Here is a 20,855-nt window from a genome sequence, read left to right as displayed (position 1 = left end):
TAAACAAATGTTGATGTCGTTGGCTCATTATATGGTTTTAATATATGTAAAATAATGAGCTAAGTCTATAGTTGAGGAAAAGGAAAACCAATTAAATTAGTTTATGCCAGGCAGATATACAAAAAAAGCTGTGCAGACATGCTTGGTGCTGCACATGGAAAAGCTAAGCCTATGTTTTTGGGGCCCAAAAGCTTCTCTTACATGATATAGCAGAGAATGAAAGCTATTCATGTTGTATTCTGATCTGTGTGGATGTACTGTATGCTATTGAAAGTTATTAGGTGCATCCGGATCACACGGATCTTGTGCAAACGAACCGTCGGATCCTGTGGATCCCCCACGTAAGCCTCGTGAGATTGAACAGTTCACATGTATTAGACTAGGCTCACCGAGTGCACCCACTAACTTCTTCAGGACAAACGAGGAGCGACGTATTCCTATTTAGCAGCTGCGGTGGCCCCAGTACTCCTAAGGAGGGAGACCAAACTTCACGAGGAAAACACCCACAAAAGGAGGAACACAACAATGCACAGACAGTGGTGCCAGAGGTGATGGGAAGTGTTGCCTTTTCCGCATTATTATTTTTATTAATTTTTTAATTGGTTGCGTTTTTATAATTAGATATTTGAATTGTTAAATTTGTTAAAATGTACTTATTAAGTGAATAATTCACGAGACAATGCTAATGAGATACTATTTTGAATCGAAATTAGAAATTATTAATAGGGAATCGAGATTCAATTTGGTAAGGAATTTTGGATACCAAAAAAAAAAAAAATTGGTAAGGAATTTAGAATTAGTTTTTTTTTTTTGGCATGGACATGTATGAATTATACAAATAATATAATGAGATATAGAATTTCGAGTAAGAATTACGATATTCGAAAAAGAAATCTTAATTTTAAGTGCATGTGATGATCTCCATGGATAAGAAGACATAAATTCCCATTATTTTATTAGATTAAAATTACATTCATGTATAAGTTTACAAATCAAATGTCATATCATTTATCCTTACGTTGTAAAAGGAAAATTTTAGTTTTAGTTATCAAAGTACAACATATATCCTAAAATATGACAAAGTTACGTTTGGTTGATCAACAAATAAGAAAGCAAATCGCTTGCCTTGATAGATATTGTATCGAAAAGTAAATTTGCTAGTGAAGATTCGCGTGCAATTTAAGTGATTAGCTATTCACCTAATAGATGACTAAGGTCTCGAATAAAACGAATGGTACGATTCTAACAATTATGAACTTGACCTGTCAGCCAACATTACTTTAGCGCTTCTCAGCTTTCCTAATCTCTCGAATTTGGAAAGTCCCACGTTTTCTATAAAAAGTACGTAGGGGCCTAACATATGTTCTCCTAACCCAACAAATAATTTTTTTTCATTAGAGTTCCGGACATATCTACGTATTCTTTTAAGTGGAATTTTGTGATATGATATTAAGGGTGCGTTTGGTAATGATTTTGTTTCCGGAAATAATTTCTGATTAGAAATTATTCTTTTTTATTCTATTTCCGAGAACAATTTTTAAGCATTTTAAGTCGTTTGGTAACTGTCCAAAATTTCTTATTCGGAATAAAATTACTTTTGTACCATGCTTAAAATTTCTACTCCAAACCATTTTATTTTAATTTTTAAATAATTTTATTATTCTTTTCCTTTTTTCTTCTTTTTTTTTTTTCCTTTCTCTCTCTCTTATTTTTCTTCTTCAAGTGACCAATTGCTGACTGGATCGGTGAGATGAGGGTTGGCGACCTCATCGGAGCGTCGTTGGCCCTCGTTGGCCGAAACTCGCTGATGGCCAAGTAGGCCTCGCTAGGGCTTGGTGAGGCCCACCTGGCCATTGGCGAGGCTCGGCCTTTCTAGGTGGGGTTGGGCGAGGCCTACTTGGCCACTGGTGAGGCTTGCCTCCGGTGAGCTCACCGGACCTCACCCTAGCCTAGCGAGCCTCTGGCGACCTCGTCGGATCAGTTGTGAGCGACTGGCAGCGGTGGGTGGCAGCAGGCGGCAGACGGCAACTGCGGCGGTGGATGAAGAAGATTAGTGCTTAATCTGTCGATTAGTGCCTAAACTTGCTTATGATTGGTTTAGTTAGGGATAATTCTAGTTTATGAGGTTTAATTAAGTTGTATTAGTCCTAAGATAGGTAGTTATATAAATGGATAAGATTAGTTTTGCTTTATCTTGCTTAATGTAGTTTATTGTGGCTTATGTGTTTAATTAAACATGTTTTGCCTTAATTAATTGATTGGTTGTCTTAATTAATGATTTGCTTAATTTCTAAATTTAATTTATCAGTTATTTAATTATGAAATTATACTGTTCATGGTGCATTGTTTGCAAATTACTGTTCACGTGCACTGCTTATGTGACACTGTTCATGCAGAAGCAAAATTTGGTATAAATGCACATGTTTTAATCTTATGAGATGAATTAGATGTGTAAATGCATGAACATCTGCATGAATCGTATGGTTTTCACATAAAAAGGAAAATGATTTATCTGAGGGACACTGGAAATTGACCTCTTTTATGAGAAAATGAATTAAGGTTGTATATACAAGTATGCGTGCATTGGCTAATGCTAAAGATAATAAGTGGGCTGTGGTAGTATGCTTGTGTGATCACTAAGTGGAAACCGACGGAAGTTCCGGGGGGTGGGGGAGGGGGACGATGCTTGATTTTATCGGATGCCTGGCGGAGGTTCGGATGCGAAGTCGCGGTAGAGGCCGAGCCCATGCTCCTTTGGGAATACCGTCTAGGCAGGGGTTCTAGACGTTGCCGTGCTTGATGGGGCGAGACAATGTAGTTATGCCAATAGACACCGGCGGGAGTTCGATTTTAGCCCTGGGGAGGGCAGTAATAATCGGAACACACGTGGGTGCAAGAGCGTATGAGAAACATGGCATTATTGGTTCCGATTATGCATGAGCTGATCACATTGTTTATGGCATGCACGCATGAATTGATAACATACATGGTGTGGCAATGTTTAGGTGAGATCGCTTGTGACGTGATTCATATGTGATTGATGAACTGCATCATCTAAATGACCATGTGCATTGCTTGTATTATGTTGAGATATAACGTGCAAGGTATGGCATACCAAGTAAAGTTACATGCGAACCGATTATTTGATTATTGGTTGGCCCTAGCTATTGTTATTTGTTGGTTGTCGATTGTTAGTCGTTGGTTTTCTTGTGGGGTGATTCTAGAAAGATACTCCGAGTTGAGTTGGTGTACTAACTAGGGCTTAAGGGGAGAACTCGCTGAGATTTTATCTCACTGGTTATTGTATAACCACTTTCAGGCCTTAGAATGGCACCCTCGCCGTGCGATTCGGGATCCCTAAGGACTGGGATACCGTCATGACGCACCATTGCTTCCCGGGTCGAGTGCATCTTTACGAGAAGTATTTCTCCACCATTTGGGTGGATGAGGGACCAAGGCAATTGATACCTCATTGGTTCCTGGCGTGGTTCATCCGGGAGGGCAATTTGCTAATTATTCCACTTCGAGGTTTTGATGGGCCACCCGGTAGGGGCCCCGAGGATGTTGACTGGGATCCCATGGAGCTGGACTCTCTTGACGGTGCAGTCGTGAATCCTGGCCCCGCTCCACCAGTGATCAACCTGAACACCTCCGACTACGATATGATGGAGTCTGAGTCCGATGGATCCGAGTGATAGTGGTACCGAACCCGAGGGTTCTTTTTGTCTAGTTGGATTAGCCTAACCTAGTTTCTTAATGGTCTAGCTTAGAGGATGGATTGGTCCCTCTGTTGGGGCTTGTATATTGGAAACGATCCTCCGTTGGTTAATCCAATGAAAATGTATATACGAGTAGTTACTGTTGTTTTTACTGTTCATCTATTTATCCCTGTTTGATTGCTTAATTGTTTGAATGACTGATAGATGGTTCGTTTTTTGCTTGCGCATAATGAAAGATTAAAATGAATGGTCGTCGACGAGTCTTGGGACATCGCTTTCTATCGACCAAGAGAAGGGGTTGTTGCGCACTCGGGGTTCGGGGCGAGAGAGAGAGAGAGAGAGAGAGAGAGAGAGAGAGAGAGAGAGAGAGAGAGAGGGAGTCTCAACATTTGGGTGAGAGAGAGGAGATGGGAGAGAGAAGAGAGCATGTAGGGGAATCTAACTTTAGGACCATTTTGGGGGAAAATTATCCAAAAAGTTCTAAACCTATTGCATTTTTATCAATTCAGTCATAAACTTTTTAATTTTGCCAATTCAATCCTAAACCTTTTTATTTCTTGCCGATTCAGTCTATCCGGCCAATTTTGGCCAGAAAATGCGGACGTGGACACTGGCGTGCCACGTAGAACGCCGACGCCGATGTGAACAATTTTTAATAATATTTTAATATTTTAATATATTTTAATATTTTCTTTTTTTGTTTTTCCCTTTTTTTTTTTTTTTTTCGTTGTGGCTTTTTTCTTGGCTTTTCGGTGGCCGGCCATCGGCCACCGGCCACGGGCGATGACCGGCCACCGGCCATAGCCAGCAAGTTGGCCTCACCCGCCATCGGCGAGGCCCGGCCGGGCAAGGAGGAGCCCTAGTGAGGGGAGCCCTCGCTCGGGCACGGCCGGCAAGGGTCGCTTGGGCGAGGCTAACCCTCCCCAGCCGGGGTGGCCTCGTTGAGCGTCGGCCGGGTGAGGGGAGGCCTCACCGAGGCTCGCCCTCGCCTAGGCGAGTGTCGGCCTCGCCCAGACCAGATCTAGCACAAGCTCCGCTCGACGGCCCCTCAACCAATGCCGTCAAGCTGAACCTGGTAAGCCCTTGCTTGTGTTCTATTTTCACCTGTTTAGTGCATGTCAGGCCGGAGCCCACGGCCATTCGACTCACACAACCTTCAGTCCTGTTGGTTCCCCGTCGAGTTGTTATGTGTTCTTGTTTGCTTGTCGAAAGTTCTGGTGAGGACTTGGGTCTCAATCAAGCCGAAATCCCTCTTTCCCATAGCGTATACCAGGTGTTTGATGTAATGCCACAGTGAGATTTAGTTTTCTTTCGTTGTCTTGGCCATAGTCAAGTCGTCCAGGTTTCGTCCTGGTGAACTAAGTTTTTTCTTTGCGTAATGGTTAGCGTTCCAAGTGTTCGGTGCCGATCGGACCGAACGATCGACGTCGGACGGTGGCTCCGGCGCCTCAAAGGTCGGTGAAGGGCTCGTTGTAGTGGTGGTGCTGGTTCGGGTAGGGGAGCTATAGAACAACGTTCGGTGAGGAGAGGGGACTCGTCGAGGGAGAAGACAAGCGTGGAGAACAAGAGAAAAAGAAAAGAAAAACAGAAAAAAAATGAAAAAACATTAACAAAATAAGAAAATTCAAAACAATATTAAAATATTATTAAAAATTATTCACGTCAACGTTGACGGTCTTACGTGGCGCCGCCGGCGTCCACCTCAGCATTTTCTGGTCAAAATTGACGGGATGGACTGAATCGGCAAGAAGTGAAAAGGTTTATGACTGAATTGGCAAAATTAAAATATTTATGACTGAATTGATAAAAGTGCAATAGGTTTAGGACTGAATTGTCAAAAGCTGTTGACACCTAATTTTGAAAAAATAAAATTGCATTTTGAATAAATAAAAAGAAAAAAATGAAAATGGGGGAAATTGATTTGATTGATTTATGCAAGGAAATATGGAATTTTGATGGATGTCCGGATTTTTTTTAAATGCAAAAACAATATAAAAATCAAGTGAATAAGGGGCAAAAATTTTGCAAAATAGAATAAATCTGAATAAGATCGAGTTAATTGCGAAATCATACTACAATTTACAGATTTGATTTAATGTGGTGAGAGATGGAAACTTAGAAAATGCCTTAAAAATGCAGCCGTCTAGAACCACTATAAAATAGTGCTGCATTTTTCAAGAAAAGAGGGGATTTTTGAAAAAATTGAGAGTAAATTCGAAGAGCAAAAGTTTTTGTGAGAAAATCCAAAGAGAGGAAAAAAAAGAGAAAGTTAAAAAAGGGGTTTGACTGGTCTGCAGTGAGGGAGAGAGAGAAGACTGGTGAGGGGACGTGAGAGAGACGCGAGGGAAGAGAGAGAGAAAAAAAGAAAAGTAAAAAAAAACACCACTGCTCATCTTCTCCGTGGCTTTCTTTTGCCGCGTGACCGACCCTTGCACCGCTGGTCTCCGAGCTGCACCGCCGGCCTCCGCCGCGCCTCCGCCACCGCCGCCTCGCCAGACTCGCCCCCTGACGCACAGCAGCATCGCTGCCGCGCCCGACGCCGTTGCCGCGCCCGCGCCTCCGCTTGAGTCCCGCTCCGAACGCGCCTCTGCCGACGCCAGACATCGCCGCAACGACCTGCAGTAGCCCGCGACCCGCTCGCCCATCGCCGCTGCTGGTCACCTCTGCCGGAACCCTCCATCGCCCGCGAGCCCGCGTCGCTGCTACTGTCCAGAGGCCGCCGCGCTGCTGCAGCCATCGTTCGACACTCCCATCTACAGATCCCGAAGCACCAGCGTCGCCCGCCCCGACACCCCCTTGACTCGCCACCATCCTCTTTCCGGCGACCCAACGCCCGACGATTTGCCGTCGCGACGCCTCTGCCCGAGATCCGCCGGTCCCTACCGCGACCAACAGCCGCCCGCGACTCCCCCACCTCTCGAGCCCCCCCGCGCTCGCGTTGCGCCTCCTGTACCTGCACCGCGCCTGCGCCGCTCCGCCGGACTCGCCACCCTTGCACCGCCGGTCCCCTCGCGCCATTGCGCTGCCGCTCGCCGGAGTCCCGACACCCGCCACTGTCCGTCCGGCACCCCACCAACGCTGCTGCAAGTCTCCTCCTTAAGGTAGTTTATTTTTAGTTTTATTTTTATTTCTTTCTTTTGTCTATTTTATGTTATTTTATTGTGTCTTAAATTTTGTTATTATTGTTTAAGTTAGAATATGGTTGGTCAATGTTAATATTTGTGCATATTGTAGGCATTATCCGCATGGATTTTGTCTAGAATTATTGTAATTATTAATTTAATCCGAGAGACATTGGATTATTTTTTTAATTATATTAATTTTTGGGCTTTTTGGTAGAATTTTAATTGTTAAATTACTATAATTATTAATTTGATCCGTAAGACTTTGGATCGGATTTTTAATTATTTTAATCTCTTTGTCGTGATAATTAGGGTTAAGATAATCGTTAATTTGACCCGTGAGACAACATATTACTTTTTCGATTATTTTAATCATTTATTTTGTTGATAGCTTAGATTTAATATTTATTTAATAATTACTTATCTCTTTAAGAAAACTAAAAAAAATAAAAAAAAAAAAAAATCAAAATTCTGCATGAGCATATAGGTTTAGTAAATCAGACATGTATGTTTAGTAAATTAGAATTTCTTAGGATTACATTTTTAGGGTTGCATTTTTAGAATAAGTTAGGGTTGGACCTAAATGAATTCTTTTAGATAATGCTCGCACATTTTAATTATCTCATTTTTCAAAAAATAGTTTTCTAAGATAAGATAGGGTTTAAGTCAAATTAATCCCTAGAATAGATTAGAAAATTGTCCCTTTTTAGATAGATTAAGTAGGGTTTTCATAAATTCTAAACTTCAATAAAAAAATACAAAAATACAAAAATCTAGGTGCATGTTAATTAGTTTGCATAATATGATCATTTAATTAGAATTTGTTAGTAAAGTTAGGTCATAAGGTGCATAATAACTAGTTTGCATAATAGACCAATTTAATTAGAATTTGCACATTAATAAGATTAAGTCATTTAGTTTTAAAATGCATTTTTTATAAAAGAATTATATTTTTTAAGAAAACCCAAAAAATGATTGCTTGCTTGTGATGCAATTTATTTATTTGAATGTTTTAATAATGGATGAGCACCTATGTGGTCACCACATTTGCATGATAGTGATTTAGCTTAAAATAAATCCAAGTTGCCTGCAAAAATATTTTAAAAATTAAAAGAAAGGGTACCAAAAGGGCATTAGAAAATTCTAGTGTAACCAAGTCCCCGTACCCTTAGTCTCTGGTTCGTAGGAGTAAAATAAATCTCTCTTTATTTTACTTAGGTGTCTAATCGACCTACCATAAATCGATTAGTGGCGACTCCTAGTTAATAACCTCTTGCATATTTAAAAATTTAGACTTAAGTCGCCAATTTGTATGGGCTTGGGAGAGCCCGAGCTAAGTTTAAAGACTTAGCAATCCATTAGTCAAACCTTAAGTGGTTCACACCCGAAAAATTGGTCACGACAAAAGTATAATAGGTTTAGGACTTTTTGGACAATTTTCCCCCCATTTTGGACATGTCTCACCATTTTGGGTCCTCTCTTTTTTGTTGTGCTGGCTACATTAGAGGTACCCAATATTCTCTCTCTCTCTCTCTCTCTCTCTAGAGTGAGTGCAGGGGAGTCTCAACATTTGGGCAAGAGAGAGGAGAAAGGAGAGAGAAGAGAGCATGCGGGGGAGTCTGACGTTTGGGTCCACTTTGGACACGTGTCACCATTTCGAGTCCCTTATTTTTTGTTGTGCTAGCTACATTATAAGAACTATATCCAATAAATGCAAGAAGAACTTCATCCCACTAACTCCATTCCCCTGATGGTCTGCCATTTCTTATCACAGATTGCTCGTGTGAGAGAATGTTAAGCCTCGTTTGTTAGACGCAAAGTGAATGATTTAAAACATATTTTTCTAAAAATAATCACTTGTCCACGAAATATGTGGACATAAACTGTTGGCAATAATGAAAAATATTTTCATTTGACTAATCATTTTAAACGATACAAATGATTTCTTAAGAAAAACTTTTTCCACATCATTAGTCTTAGAGTCTAACATTACTTTATCAATGATTAAGTATGAGTCTAATGTACATGAGGGCTCTCCCTTCTCGGTAACTAAAGTGTTGGGTTTGAATTCATGTTTTCTGGAATAGGTTCCTCTCTAGTTTACCAAGACGATACCTTCCCCCTCAAAATTTTCTGTAAGTGGGGGAAAGAATAGGAGAGAAGGTTTTATATATATTTGGGGGTTGGTTTTCGTCAGGGAAGGAGGAAAATTAAAAGTAAACACATGTCAGCCATTGATTTTTAAGTGGAATGTTTTTCTTTCTATTTAACAAAATTCATTAAAGATGTTGATATCCCCTTTAAATAGAGCGAATCCTAATCCATCTGCTTGACTTCTCTAATGTGAAACTTTAATGGAGAAATCATATCCTGGAGGGAAAATTCTAAATAAGGATCCGAAGTGAATCAATTTTCTCAAATAAGGACCTGAAATTAACTTTGTGTCAGATAATAACGTAAAGTGGATTCATTGTCTCAAATAAGGACCCAAAGTGATTGAATCAATTCCAAATAAGGACCCGAGCTTGCTAGTCAACCAGATATTCGCCAGCTATCAAGCATGTGACATTTTTGACAACCGGAGTTTGGGCAATTTTGTCCAAAAAAAATCTAGGGAAAACCGCCTAGCAAGAACCGCACTGTCCTATCATCCTAAAATTTCCAGGCCAAAAATTGCCACAAAACTACAATATGCGCGCACGCACGAGTGAACTAGCAACAATTTTGGCCAAAGTTGCAATGGCGAAAGCACAACAACGGAAACTATGAGATGATAACTCAGCAAACACCTAATTGCCAGTGCCGAACACACACATACAGACAAAGACAAGGACTTTATGCACAGAGACCCAAAACACTGACCTGTTAGTGATCCAATAAGCTACAAGTACAGTGAAAACAAACAGCCAGACGGAATTTCTCATAACAGAGATTGTATCGAAAGAAAAGCAGAGACCTTGGAACCATCTCGGCTCTGACCCAAAGCAAACAAGTACCGGCGACCCCTGAGCAAGAACCGGGAGTGGGACCGCAACAAAGAAGAGAGAGGAGGGACAGTACAACCCCAAGGGAGCGTTTTGTGCCCCAAGGTAGCGTTCCGTGCGGTGCAGATTCCCATGGCCATCGCCTCCGCGACTCTGCCGAGCTTACCAGCGAAGGGAGCCATCTTGACAAAATTTACAAGAGGTTGCCGATAGAAAGAAGAGACGATGGTGAACAATAGACCGATGCTTGCAAGGGGCAGGTGAGAAGTGACGAGAATCGAGCAGGGTGAGGAGCGACAGAATCGCGTTGCAATGATGATTGGGCAGCGATTTGGCTGATGAGCGGCGAGGGAGAAGAAAGAAGGAAACATAAACGTAAACATGAATAACCTAAACTTAATTAATTTAGAATTTTTCCTTTTTTTCCAATCATAATTTATGACAAAATTGCCCCAATTCTAATCGCCGTAAAATGTATGCCGGTGAGCTAAGGTTCTCAATAGAGATTAAGTTGATTATTTTGGGTCCTTATTTGACACAAAATTTACTTCAGGTCCTTATTCGAGACAATGAGTTTACTTCGGGTCCTTGTCTGACACAAAGTTAATTTTAGATCCTTATTTGAGAAAATTGATCCACTCCGGTTCCTTATTTGGAATTTTCCCCTTAATTAATTTAGAATTTTTCCTTTTTTTCCAATCATAATTTATGACAAAATTGCCCCAATTCTAATCGCCGTAAAATGTATGCCGGTGAGCTAAGGTTCTCAATAGAGATTAAGTTGATTATTTTGGGTCCTTATTTGACACAAAATTTACTTGAGTCCTTATTCGAGACAATGAGTTTACTTCGGGTCCTTGTCTGACACAAAGTTAATTTTAGATCCTTATTTGAGAAAATTGATCCACTCCGGTTCCATATTTGGAATTTTCCCTATCCTGGATTATAAATGTTGAAATTGGAACTGGGCGGACCACATCTAACTTGATAAGCAAGTAAGGAGTCTAAATGTTGAAACAAATTTCAATTCGAAGGACCCTAACATGATAATTTCTCCATGTGACAGCTTTCTTAGGCATTTTGAGTATATATATATTTTGGAAAATTGAGTTCCTTTAAAGTTAGGTGGTAATATTATATCTTGAAGTCATTATATGAAAGAGACCGACACATCGGCAAGATCCTATTTAGGTGGCCAAGATCGAAAGACACTTTATTTTTTATTTTTAATTTCCCAATCTTTCTTTTTCCAAATTTTATACTTCTCCCGATGCGCCCCCCCTACCCAACTAAAACTGTTCATGGAGCAGCAGCCCTTGCACAAGCCATGTTAATCTGCCGTCTCAGGTGTATCATTGCCGCCTTGTCATTGTCACCGATCCCAGCATGAGCCGCCACACACCTCGCCGGCCATGCCTGGCCTCATCGGATCTAGCTATTGGCTCGACCAAGCACGTGTTTGCTGTGCCTCGACCTCGCATCCGAGGCCCAATTTGAGACTTGAGGTTGCCAACCTTAGAGATCCTAGTCGAGACCTTAACATCGCCACGGCTCTGGAATCGTCATTGACATGCGAGGTCGAGCGTGCTACCTATTTGTCTTCATGAACAAAGAGGAATGGAAACAAAGACATCGGCTGATGATGACTACAGGAGATGGTCATAGGGAGGCAACCATAGTGAGATTTGAGTGATGGTTCTTGATAATTTGTTTGTAAAATAAATAAAGAGACGTCTTCTCCTACATTGAAGAGATATATGAGTATGTGGATCTACGTATAAATGGAAGGCTTCTAAATTTACAATTTAAAACCATGGGCTAAGTAAACTAAACTGTACATTACCTGTGTGTGGGTGTGCAAATAGTTGTTTTCCAAAGGAATACAACCTTTGAAATGTTATATCTATTCAAGCATATTTTCTATTCAACATTTTTTGTTCAATAATTCACACTTTTCAATTTTTTTTTATTCAGTTTCTCATTTTAAGATTTTGTTGTATCCCATATGATTTATTCCAGTAACCATTAGCAACCTTGTGGGAGCAAATGATCGTTAAAATAGTATATTCACACCTTAAAATTTGATTCACTTCTTCCCAATAATTTTCTAATAATTGCTACAGGTAATAGCGGTGGTGTTGTACAGAGTCTAGGCTGGTGGTTCTTTGCCAAAGGAGGGGGCAAGAGAGAGAGATGCGGGTTGATTTTTGCATCTTTGGCATAAATTTCCTCAAGTTACTTAGTCTAGTGGGATACTTTTACCTGGTAAAGCTACCTCATAACTTTAAAGAATCCCAATATATTCGATGATCCGAGCACTCCTCTCACTTGCTATGTGAACATAGATTCAATTATTAAATCATATCATGATAGATCAATTATACGAAGAGAATTGGGTACTCTATCCATCAAAATCAATTGCCAACAAAAGAAGAGCAACATGACTCTCCAAGGAAAAAAAGGAGGGGAAAGATCAAAGATTCGGCGATCCTTCCCCTTTCGAAGAATAGGCTCGACTTTATATAGTGGCCTTTTTCAAATGACCATCTTAGGTCTAGATAAAAGAATTTAGAAACCCATTGAGAAAATATTGAGGAGCTTCAACATGTCATGTCATTAACCTAGAGTATCCTATGACCAATCATACTTCATCATATTAGAGAGAGAGAGAGAGAGAGAGAGAGAGAGAGAGAGAGAGAGTCAATTGGCTTTTCTTAGGGTTTAAAGAACGAGTTAACAAACTTGAACAATCATTTACTCTAATGCTAATGCTCACACATTAGAACAAGCCAGCTTCACGATCAACACCTTCAAAGTGATCCCCCAAATCTTGCCTCTCCGATTGTGTCCAACGGCCATCTTGGCCTCTCACAAGCCCTCTGTTCTCGAGTTGCTTCCACTTCGGGGGAATGAGATACTTATCTTTCAAGAAGTCAGTCGCTTTGTTCACCAACGCAATGTCTCTCCTGGGGAGCTCGAACCTTTGGCCCTTCTCTTTATACCTATTTGCATTCACATAAGTGAAATATAAGCAAGTCTCGAATTTAATCCCACCTTAATTGGGCCATTGATGAGTCGCTAGTTAATACAATGTTAATTGATCAACTCATCTATTAAAAGCTAGGAATGGAATATGGAGTTTAGCAATATATGTTAAGACAATGGCAAAAAGCTAGGAATGGACTATGGAGTTTAGCAATATATGTTAAGACAAAGGCGAATGACAAGATGAACTTAATGACGTGACTTGGACAAAGCCAAGCAATCCTTACCCATCCAAAAGATGAAGAAGAACTTCCATGTCATGATAACACAACAGATCTCCCTTGTCCTTCAAGTAGGGCGAGTTTTCGTGATTCAACACAAGCTCGATGCCAACATGCGAATAGCAATAGATCTTTGGCAGTACTGAAGGTGCATTTTCATTGAAAATCATACCGGGCACAGTCGGGACCCTGTCATGAACGTTTAACACTCTCAGTACCTTCACTCCCAGCTCCTCAACTCGCTTCTTGAATTTGACATTGCCGACTCGTGGTCCTGCAAACGAGAACACGCACTTGGGGACTATTTTGCCATCCTGCCTAATGTCTGTCCCCGTCTCTGCTATGTCGTATGCACTTAATATCGCTATAGCGCTTCCTAGGCTATGGCCTGTGACCGTAATGCTCAAATCCTCATCTGCGTGCTTCTGTATCAACCGCTTTATTTCTTGGAGAACATGCTCTCGGGTGGAATGCTTGCAAAACCTGGAATTTTCGTCCTTCTCGGTGTAGAGATGGAGGAACCCGGACTCGACTTTGGCTTTTCGATCAGGGCAGGGGATTCCCTTTTGCCTGACCGGGCTCATGCTATACCTGGCATCCACAATCCACTCGGGCTTCCTCATCGTGCCACGCCACACTATGGCTATGTCCCGTCGTCCTAGAGCTTTTGACATTTCGTCGTCCGATACAGCGACATATCCAAACCAATTAGCTGATTCACTCCATGCTTCTGGCCACAACGATTTCTTGAAGAAGTGGGGACGGTGATGGATATTGCACGAGGCATAGAGGTAACGGGTCAAAATGTATCCAGCCCGAGGAAACTCGAGAGAACAGAAAAACTCGCTCAGCTTGTACCGACAGCTGCCACAATATTTGGAGAAGGGGTCGGCATCGAACGCGTCGTAAGACGCTTGAGCCATCTCCCCATACCGAATCAGCTCGGCTCGCAAGAGGGGGTCGATTGGATCGAGCAAGCTGACCCAATTGCTCTTGCCATGGATCTCTTCCCATATGCTTGCCAAGTTCCTGCTAGGGTCTTCGACTGCAGTCCACTGACCTTTTTTCTTTGTTCTCTCGCTTTGAAGATCCGGAACAGTGCAAGAGGACTCATTCTTGGATGATACATTTTGTATGGAAAGTCTTCCATTCGATGGGCTCTCTCTTCTCCTTGGGCCTCCGCATGCGAATCTTACAGATGCAATCGAAGGTGAAATTGGATCGTTGAAGGAGAAGATCTGGTTGTGATGGGTGTGATCTCGAAAGAACAATTGACGATAGGGTATGGCCATTGAGGGAGCTTATGGTATGAAACTCTTTCCTTGGCGTTTGGTGTGAAGAGTTGTTGAAAAGTTAAGAGTAGACTTTCAAGGTAACTCAACTCTTCTTGTTCTTCGTCCTGTTAAAATAATAGATCGCTGACCAATTTTAAAATTACTTGCAGTTTGTCGTCTAATGGAAAATTCCGTCGTTATCACTAGGTGGTGTGGAATTGGTGTAGTGTGCATGTGAGAAGTCAATTCGATGATGGATATTCTATCGATTAGAAAAAGCGAAAATCGTACATTGACAGCCAATTTAAGTTTCAGTTCACATTAGAATGCAATTTACTATTCTTAGATGTAAGTTTTAATCCCTTTCTTGTGGGGAACTTATGGGGACCGAGTAAGTTGTGTTGTTATTCTATATACGAGGCAAATGTTTTTACGAAAACATTGAAACGTCATAAGAGTAGTGGTCCCACAAATCAAAGGGAATTGCGTGATTTTCGAAGTTACTAATGGGTTACGATATTTGATTTTAAATTTACGATTTCCTTGATTTCCGAGACGTCAAAGATTTCAAACGTGTTTTGTAGAGATTTCGGACGTGTTTTGTAGATTTTCTAGTTGCGTATTGATAACTTTCTCTTAATCAAGTGTTGAAACTAGTTTTTCTTTCAAAACTACCTAATTAATTCTTTAAATTTCAGATTTTGTCTCTTGTTATATTTTTATAATTAAAAAATGACCCAAGCCTTTCGCTGGTCCGGGGCGGCTGTTGGTTGAGGTCGCCCAAGGTCGGGCGAACTTCGGCGAGGGTCACACGACCCAAGCAAGGGTTGCTCGACCCAGGTGACCGTCACTCGGGATCGTGAGCCCTTGCTTGGGTCTTGCTAGGGTCACATGACCCTGGTTGACTGCCGCACGAGGTTGCAAGACTTGGGCACCGAGGGTTGCCTGAGGTCATGCAACCTCTAGTGGCCCTCATTGGACGTTGCCTAACCATGGGCAACCTCAACCAATAGCCGTTGACGCCAGATCTAGCTCGTTGGCATCCATAAACCTTCGCCAAACTGGCAAAGGGTTTGGGTCTTTTTTAATAAAAAAAATATAAAAATATATATCCAAAGCCAATTGCGAACGTTTTTTTTTTTTTATACCAAACACATTTTGCATTTTCCCAAAATTGAACCTAATGTACCCTATATCAATCGAAACATATTTTTCTATTTAACATTTTCGGTTCAATAATTTTCATTTTTCATTTTTCTTTCATTTAGATATTTTCATTTTAAGATTTTGCCGTATCTTTGAGGATTTAGAGTGTGTTTGGGAGTAGCATTTGAAAGGGACTTTGGACACCTAAAGTGCCTCGGGCTAAATATTAGTGTTTGGCAAAAATTTTGCAAACTCCCTTGGAGAAAAGCGGGCATTTAAAAGGGTAAAAGCCCAAGACAGGTCCTAGGTTGCCTTGGGCTTTTAGCTTTCTCGACATGTCCACGCCTAGTATTGTATATCTTTTTTTCCAAAATTGTCCTCACCAACTTTATGTTTTTCCATTTTTGCCCTCATTGTGTGACACTGTTCATTTTTTTTGTTGAGGTCAATCAGCATGGTTGTACCTAGTTGCAAGGGGCTAGCGATGGTTAGAGAAACGCCGGCGTGGTTGTGGTGACCCAAGTGATCGCTACTGGAGGGTCAAGCGACCTCCACAAGTCATGGCGCCATGCGATTTGGGTTGCGTGACCCCTTGTGAGTTGCGGTGACCTAGATTTGAGTTGCGAGAAGTCTCGCATCTTTGTGGCGTTTGACAGATCTAGCTTGATGAGGTTCTGGCATTGGGACGTGAGGCCCATAAGCTCGATGGTGGTGAAGAACCGAGGATTGGAGAGGTCAAGGAAGCGAAGGGTGTCCTTGCGGGCGATGGCGATGATGGTGAGGGAGGTGTAGGTGATGCGAGGGCAGAGGGAGAGGTCGAGGCCGACGGTGTTGGGGTAGCGGGAGAGGGCAATGGGGAGGTACTCGATGCAGAGGGGGCGGAGGGACTTGCAGTGGTGGGACTTGACAGCATGGAAGGAGCGCTAAATGGGGGAGAAGGACTTGCAATTGAGCAAGTCTTGATTGAGGAAGTCGAGGATCAGAAGTACGATCTCCTCGGACTAGAAGTTGAAGAGGGTTGCCCAACCCTAAGCGGCCCTCGTCGATGGTCTCTGATGGCCACCTAAGGTCTTGCAACTTGAGACGTTGGCTGCCGGCAACAAATTTCGATCGTTGGCGTTCGTCTGTCCTTCGCCAGCCAACTTTTTTTTTTTATTCTATCATAAAAGTCTTTTGTAAATATAAATTTCTCCAAACACTAATTTACTCAAAGGTACTTTATAGTAGACTTTTAAAATTTGATTTCATTCTTTCCGATTGTTTTCTAACAATGGCTACCAGTAATAGCTGTGGCATTGCAAAATGGCTAGGCTGGTGGCTCTTTGTCATAGGAAAAGTGGGGGGTTTGCATCTTTGGGATAAATTTCCTCAAGTTGCCTCGTAACTTTAAAGAATTTCAATACTTTCGATGATCTGAGTATTGGTCTCCTTTGATACGTGAACACACATTCAATTATTAAATCTCTATGATATTGTCCTCCGTATAATGATAGATCTATTATAAGAAGAGAATTGGGTACTCTATCCTTCAGAATCAATTGCCAACAGAAGAAGAACAAGAGGATTCTCCAAGGAAAAAAGTTGGGGAAAGATCAAAGAGTCGGCGATCCTTCCACTTTCGAAGAATAGGCTTGACTCTATTGTGGTCTTCTTTCATGGCCATCTTAGTTCTAGATAAAAGATTCTAGAAACCCATTGAGAAAATATTGAGCACTTTTAACATGTCATGTCATTAACCTAGAGTGTCCTATTACCAATCGTACTTCATCATATTTGAGAGAGAGAGAGAGAGAGAGAGAGAGAGAAGGTTTAAAGAACAAAGAAAATTAAAACCCTAGCAAACTTGAACAATCGTTTAATGCTAATGCTCACACATCAGACCAAGCCAGCTTCACGATCAACACCTTTAAAGTGATCCCCCAAGTCTTATCTCTCCGGTTGGGTCCAACGGCCATCCTGGCCTCTCACAAGCCCTTTGCTCTCGAGTTGCTTCCACTTCGGTGGGATGAGATACTTATCTTTCAAGAAGTCAATCGCTTTGTTCACCAACGCAACGTCTCTCTCGGTGAACTCGAACTTTTGGCCCTTCATACCTATTTCCATTCACATAAGTGAAATATAAGCAAGTCTCAAATTTCATTCTACCTTAATTGTGTCATTGATGAGTAGCTAGTCAAGACAATGTTAATTGATCGACTCATCTATTAAAAGCAAGGAATGGAATATGGAGTGCAAGAAATGACAATAGCGAAGGACAAGATGAACTTAAAGGATGTGTGTTGGACAAAGCCAAGCAGCCCTTATCCATCTAGGAGATGAAGGAGAACTTTCATGTCATGATAAATTGACAGATCACCTTTGTCCTTCAAGCAACACGAGTTTTCTTGATTCAACGCAAGCTCGATGCCGACGTGCAAGTAGCAATAGATTTTTTGCAGTATGGAAGGTGCATTTTCATTAAAAATTATACCGGGCACATTCGGGACCCTTTCATGAACGTTTAACACTCTTAGTACCTTCAGTCCCAGCTCCTCAACCCACTTCTTGAATCTGGCATTGCCGACTCGTGGCCTTGCAAACGAGAACACGCACTTGGGGACTATTTTGCCATCCTGCCTAATGTTTGTCCCCGTCTCTGATACGTCGTATGCACCTAATATTGCTAGAGCGCCTCCTAGGCTATGACCTGTGACTGTAATGCTCAAATCCTCGTCCGCGTGCTTTTGTATTATAAATATTCCCCCTCAAGCTGACAGCTTGTATATATTGAAGACGCATAGCTTGTTCAAAAGATATGTGTATTGTCTTTGACATAATGGTTTGGTGAAGATATCTGCTGGTTGTTCAACTGTTCAAATTCCTCTTGTTGCAACTATTCTTTCTTGGATTTTTTCTCGGGTGAAATGATAGTTGACTTTTATATGCTTTGTCCTTTTGTGAAAAACTAGATTTGCTGCAAGTTTGAGTGTAGCATTATTGTTGCAAAACAATATAGTTGGTCCATCCACTTGCACTCCAAAATCCGAAAGTAATACTCAAACCTAGATTATTTTACAAACAATCTTTGCCATAGCTCAATATTTTGATTTAGCTGATGATAACAAAATTGTTGACTATTTCTTTGTCTTACATGAAATGGAGGATCTTCCTAATTTAATGCAAAAACCAGTGACGAATCTTCAAGTCTTTAGACAAGTAGCATAATCTGTGTCACAATAAGTTGTCATTTTCATGTCACAATCACGAGATAAAAGTATTCCAAGACTCGGACATCCTTTCAAATACTTCACAACCATTAATGTTGCATTCATATGTGACTGTTTTGGGCTATGCATAAATTTGCCAAGTATCTATACCGCATGACATATATCAGGTCTAGTCATGGTGAGATAAATCAATTTTTCGATGAGTCTCTAGTAGCCTGATGAATCCTTAAGCAATAAATCATCAGAAGGTGATGATGACAATCCTGTATCATATTCATTCGTTGTTAATTTGATATGTTGTTATATCGAAACAATAGCTAGCTTACACCCTGACAATCATGCTTCGGATATGATTTCCGAAACGGATTTTCGCTAGCTAAGGTAGATCCCTTTATCTAATCGAGAAATCTCAATGCCAAGAAAATAGTTAGGAGGTCCCAAATCCTTAATGTGAAAGGTGGAATGCAGATATTCTTTGAACTCTTTGACAATATATTCATCATTTCCCATGATAAGTATATCATCTACATATATTAACAAATAGATTAAGGATGTACCTCTGGTCCACGTAAATAAAGCATAGTCATGCTTGGAATGTCGGAAATCTACATCCATGAGTGCTGTGGTAAGCTTGGCATCCTAGGCTGCGATTGTTTGCAAGTTTTTTCTGTTCCCAGGAACAAAAATTTCTGTTTTTTTGTTCTTGGGAACAAAAAAGGAATAGAAATGCGTTTGGGTGTGTTTTTGTTCCAAAATTGTTTTTTTGTTCCCGAAACACATCCGGAACGGAAACAATAAAAAAAAAAAAAAGTTGTTTCTTGTTTAAAACAAAATTTAGAAACACTTTTTTATTTTCTTCTTCATTTTTCTTTCTTTTTTTTCTTTCGCCGGTCGCCGGCCTTGGCCATGGCCGGTGACCGGCCGACGAGGGCTAGCGGCTCGGCTCGGCCACGACGAGGCTCGCGAGCCATGGCCGAGGCCGGCGACCAGCCAAAAAAGAAAAAAAAAAAAAAAGAAAGAAAATGGAAAAAATAAAATTAAAAAATTAAAAAATAAAAGAAATAAAAAAATTATACAAATTTACCAAACGTGTTTCTGTTTATTTTTATTTCCGGAACAAGTTTACCAAACGTGTTTTTTTGTTCAAAAATTGTTCTCGGAATGAAACACTTTTTTCTATTTCTGTTTCCTTGAACAATTTTTAAACGAAACGTTACCAAACACACCCCTACTGTCGGAAAGCCTATTTAAGTCAATACAAGGATTTACAGAGACGACATACCCAAGACTCCTCCTGTCTGAGTACGCCTTGTGGGAGACCCATATAGATTTCTTCATTCAGATCCCCATGAAGGAAAGCATTATGGATGTCCATCTGATGAAGGGATCAATTACAAAGTGCGACAATAGATAGAAAAGAATGAATCATTACCTCTTTGACGATCGGAGAGAAAGTCTCACGATAATCAAACCCCTCTCTTTATGTGAAGCCTTTAGCTACCAATCAAGCCTTGTAGCGCTCAACGGAACTGTCTCCCCGGTATATGATCTTCTACATCTATTTGCAACCTATTGGTTTCTGATGTGGAGGTAATGAAATGATATCCCCAAGTGTGATTCTCTATGAGGACATTTAACTCGACCTCCATAACTTGCTACCAACATGGATCACGAGCTGCTTCGTGATAGGAAGAAGGTTCTGTTTCTCTGATGTGCGACTTATGTAACACATGTGCTCTGGTGATAGTCGATTATATGAGACATAAGAGGACACTGGATAATGTGTACCTGGAGAATTCAACGTGGGGCATATGTAGTCTTTGGTCTATGTTGGTGGGTGTACAAGACGGCTAGTATGTTGAGGTTGCTCAACAGTTGTTTCTCCATGAATAGGTGATGAAGATTCATCAGAAATTTGTTGTGGAGATGCTACCAATGAAGTAGGTGAAGCCGGTGAGGTTCTCTCCTTAGATGACAACATTGGAGACTCAATTGCTTGATCCATGGAGCTAGGATTATGTGTTGCTAGTAGAGAATATTTAGGATTTGGTGGAGCAAAAATTACTATGGATTCAAAGATAAATCTTCCCCTAATAAGAATGCTCGATGATCTGATACCAAATCGGGTGATGTGGATG

At 41.0% G+C, this 20,855-nt stretch overlaps 2 protein-coding genes across 2 annotated transcripts; both read right to left on the bottom strand.

Moving 5' to 3' along the window:
- Positions 1 to 4,688: 4,688 nt before the first annotated feature.
- On the bottom strand, positions 4,689 to 6,737 carry LOC104416121 (spidroin-1-like). The gene is made up of 2 exons (XM_010027557.2): positions 6,147 to 6,737; positions 4,689 to 4,823 (listed from the first exon to the last, which is right to left on the bottom strand). The coding sequence occupies exons 1-2, from the start codon at positions 6,735 to 6,737 to the stop codon at positions 4,689 to 4,691; spliced, it is 726 nt and encodes a 241-aa protein (XP_010025859.2).
- Positions 6,738 to 12,481: 5,744 nt separating this feature from the next.
- LOC104456137 (phospholipase A1-Igamma2, chloroplastic) lies at positions 12,482 to 14,445 on the bottom strand. The gene is made up of 2 exons (XM_010070870.3): positions 13,098 to 14,445; positions 12,482 to 12,827 (listed from the first exon to the last, which is right to left on the bottom strand). Exons 1-2 carry the CDS (start codon positions 14,381 to 14,383, stop codon positions 12,605 to 12,607), a joined length of 1,509 nt encoding a protein of 502 aa, XP_010069172.1. The 5' UTR covers positions 14,384 to 14,445; the 3' UTR covers positions 12,482 to 12,604.
- Positions 14,446 to 20,855: the final 6,410 nt, after the last annotated feature.

The sequence above is a fragment of the Eucalyptus grandis genome, chromosome 8 (genome assembly GCF_016545825.1).
Source record: "Eucalyptus grandis isolate ANBG69807.140 chromosome 8, ASM1654582v1, whole genome shotgun sequence".
Classification (NCBI taxonomy): domain Eukaryota; kingdom Viridiplantae; phylum Streptophyta; class Magnoliopsida; order Myrtales; family Myrtaceae; genus Eucalyptus; species Eucalyptus grandis.
The sequence above is the reverse complement of the archived record's forward strand: the minus strand, read 5'-3'. Positions and strand labels throughout refer to the sequence as shown.

Excerpts from the sequence above, each read along its gene's own strand:
- LOC104416121 (XM_010027557.2), bottom strand. The coding sequence starts at position 6,737 with ATGGCGCGAGGGGACCGGCGGTGCAAGGGTGGCGAGTCCGGCGGAGCG. Across the intron at positions 4,824-6,146 it reads CGGAGACCAGCGGTGCAAGG|GTGAAAATAGAACACAAGCA; the intron begins GTCGGTCACGCG and ends TGCACTAAACAG.
- LOC104456137 (XM_010070870.3), bottom strand. The coding sequence starts at position 14,383 with ATGGCCATACCCTATCGTCAATTGTTCTTTCGAGATCACACCCATCAC. Across the intron at positions 12,828-13,097 it reads CTTCTTCATCTTTTGGATGG|GTATAAAGAGAAGGGCCAAA; the intron begins GTAAGGATTGCT and ends GAATGCAAATAG.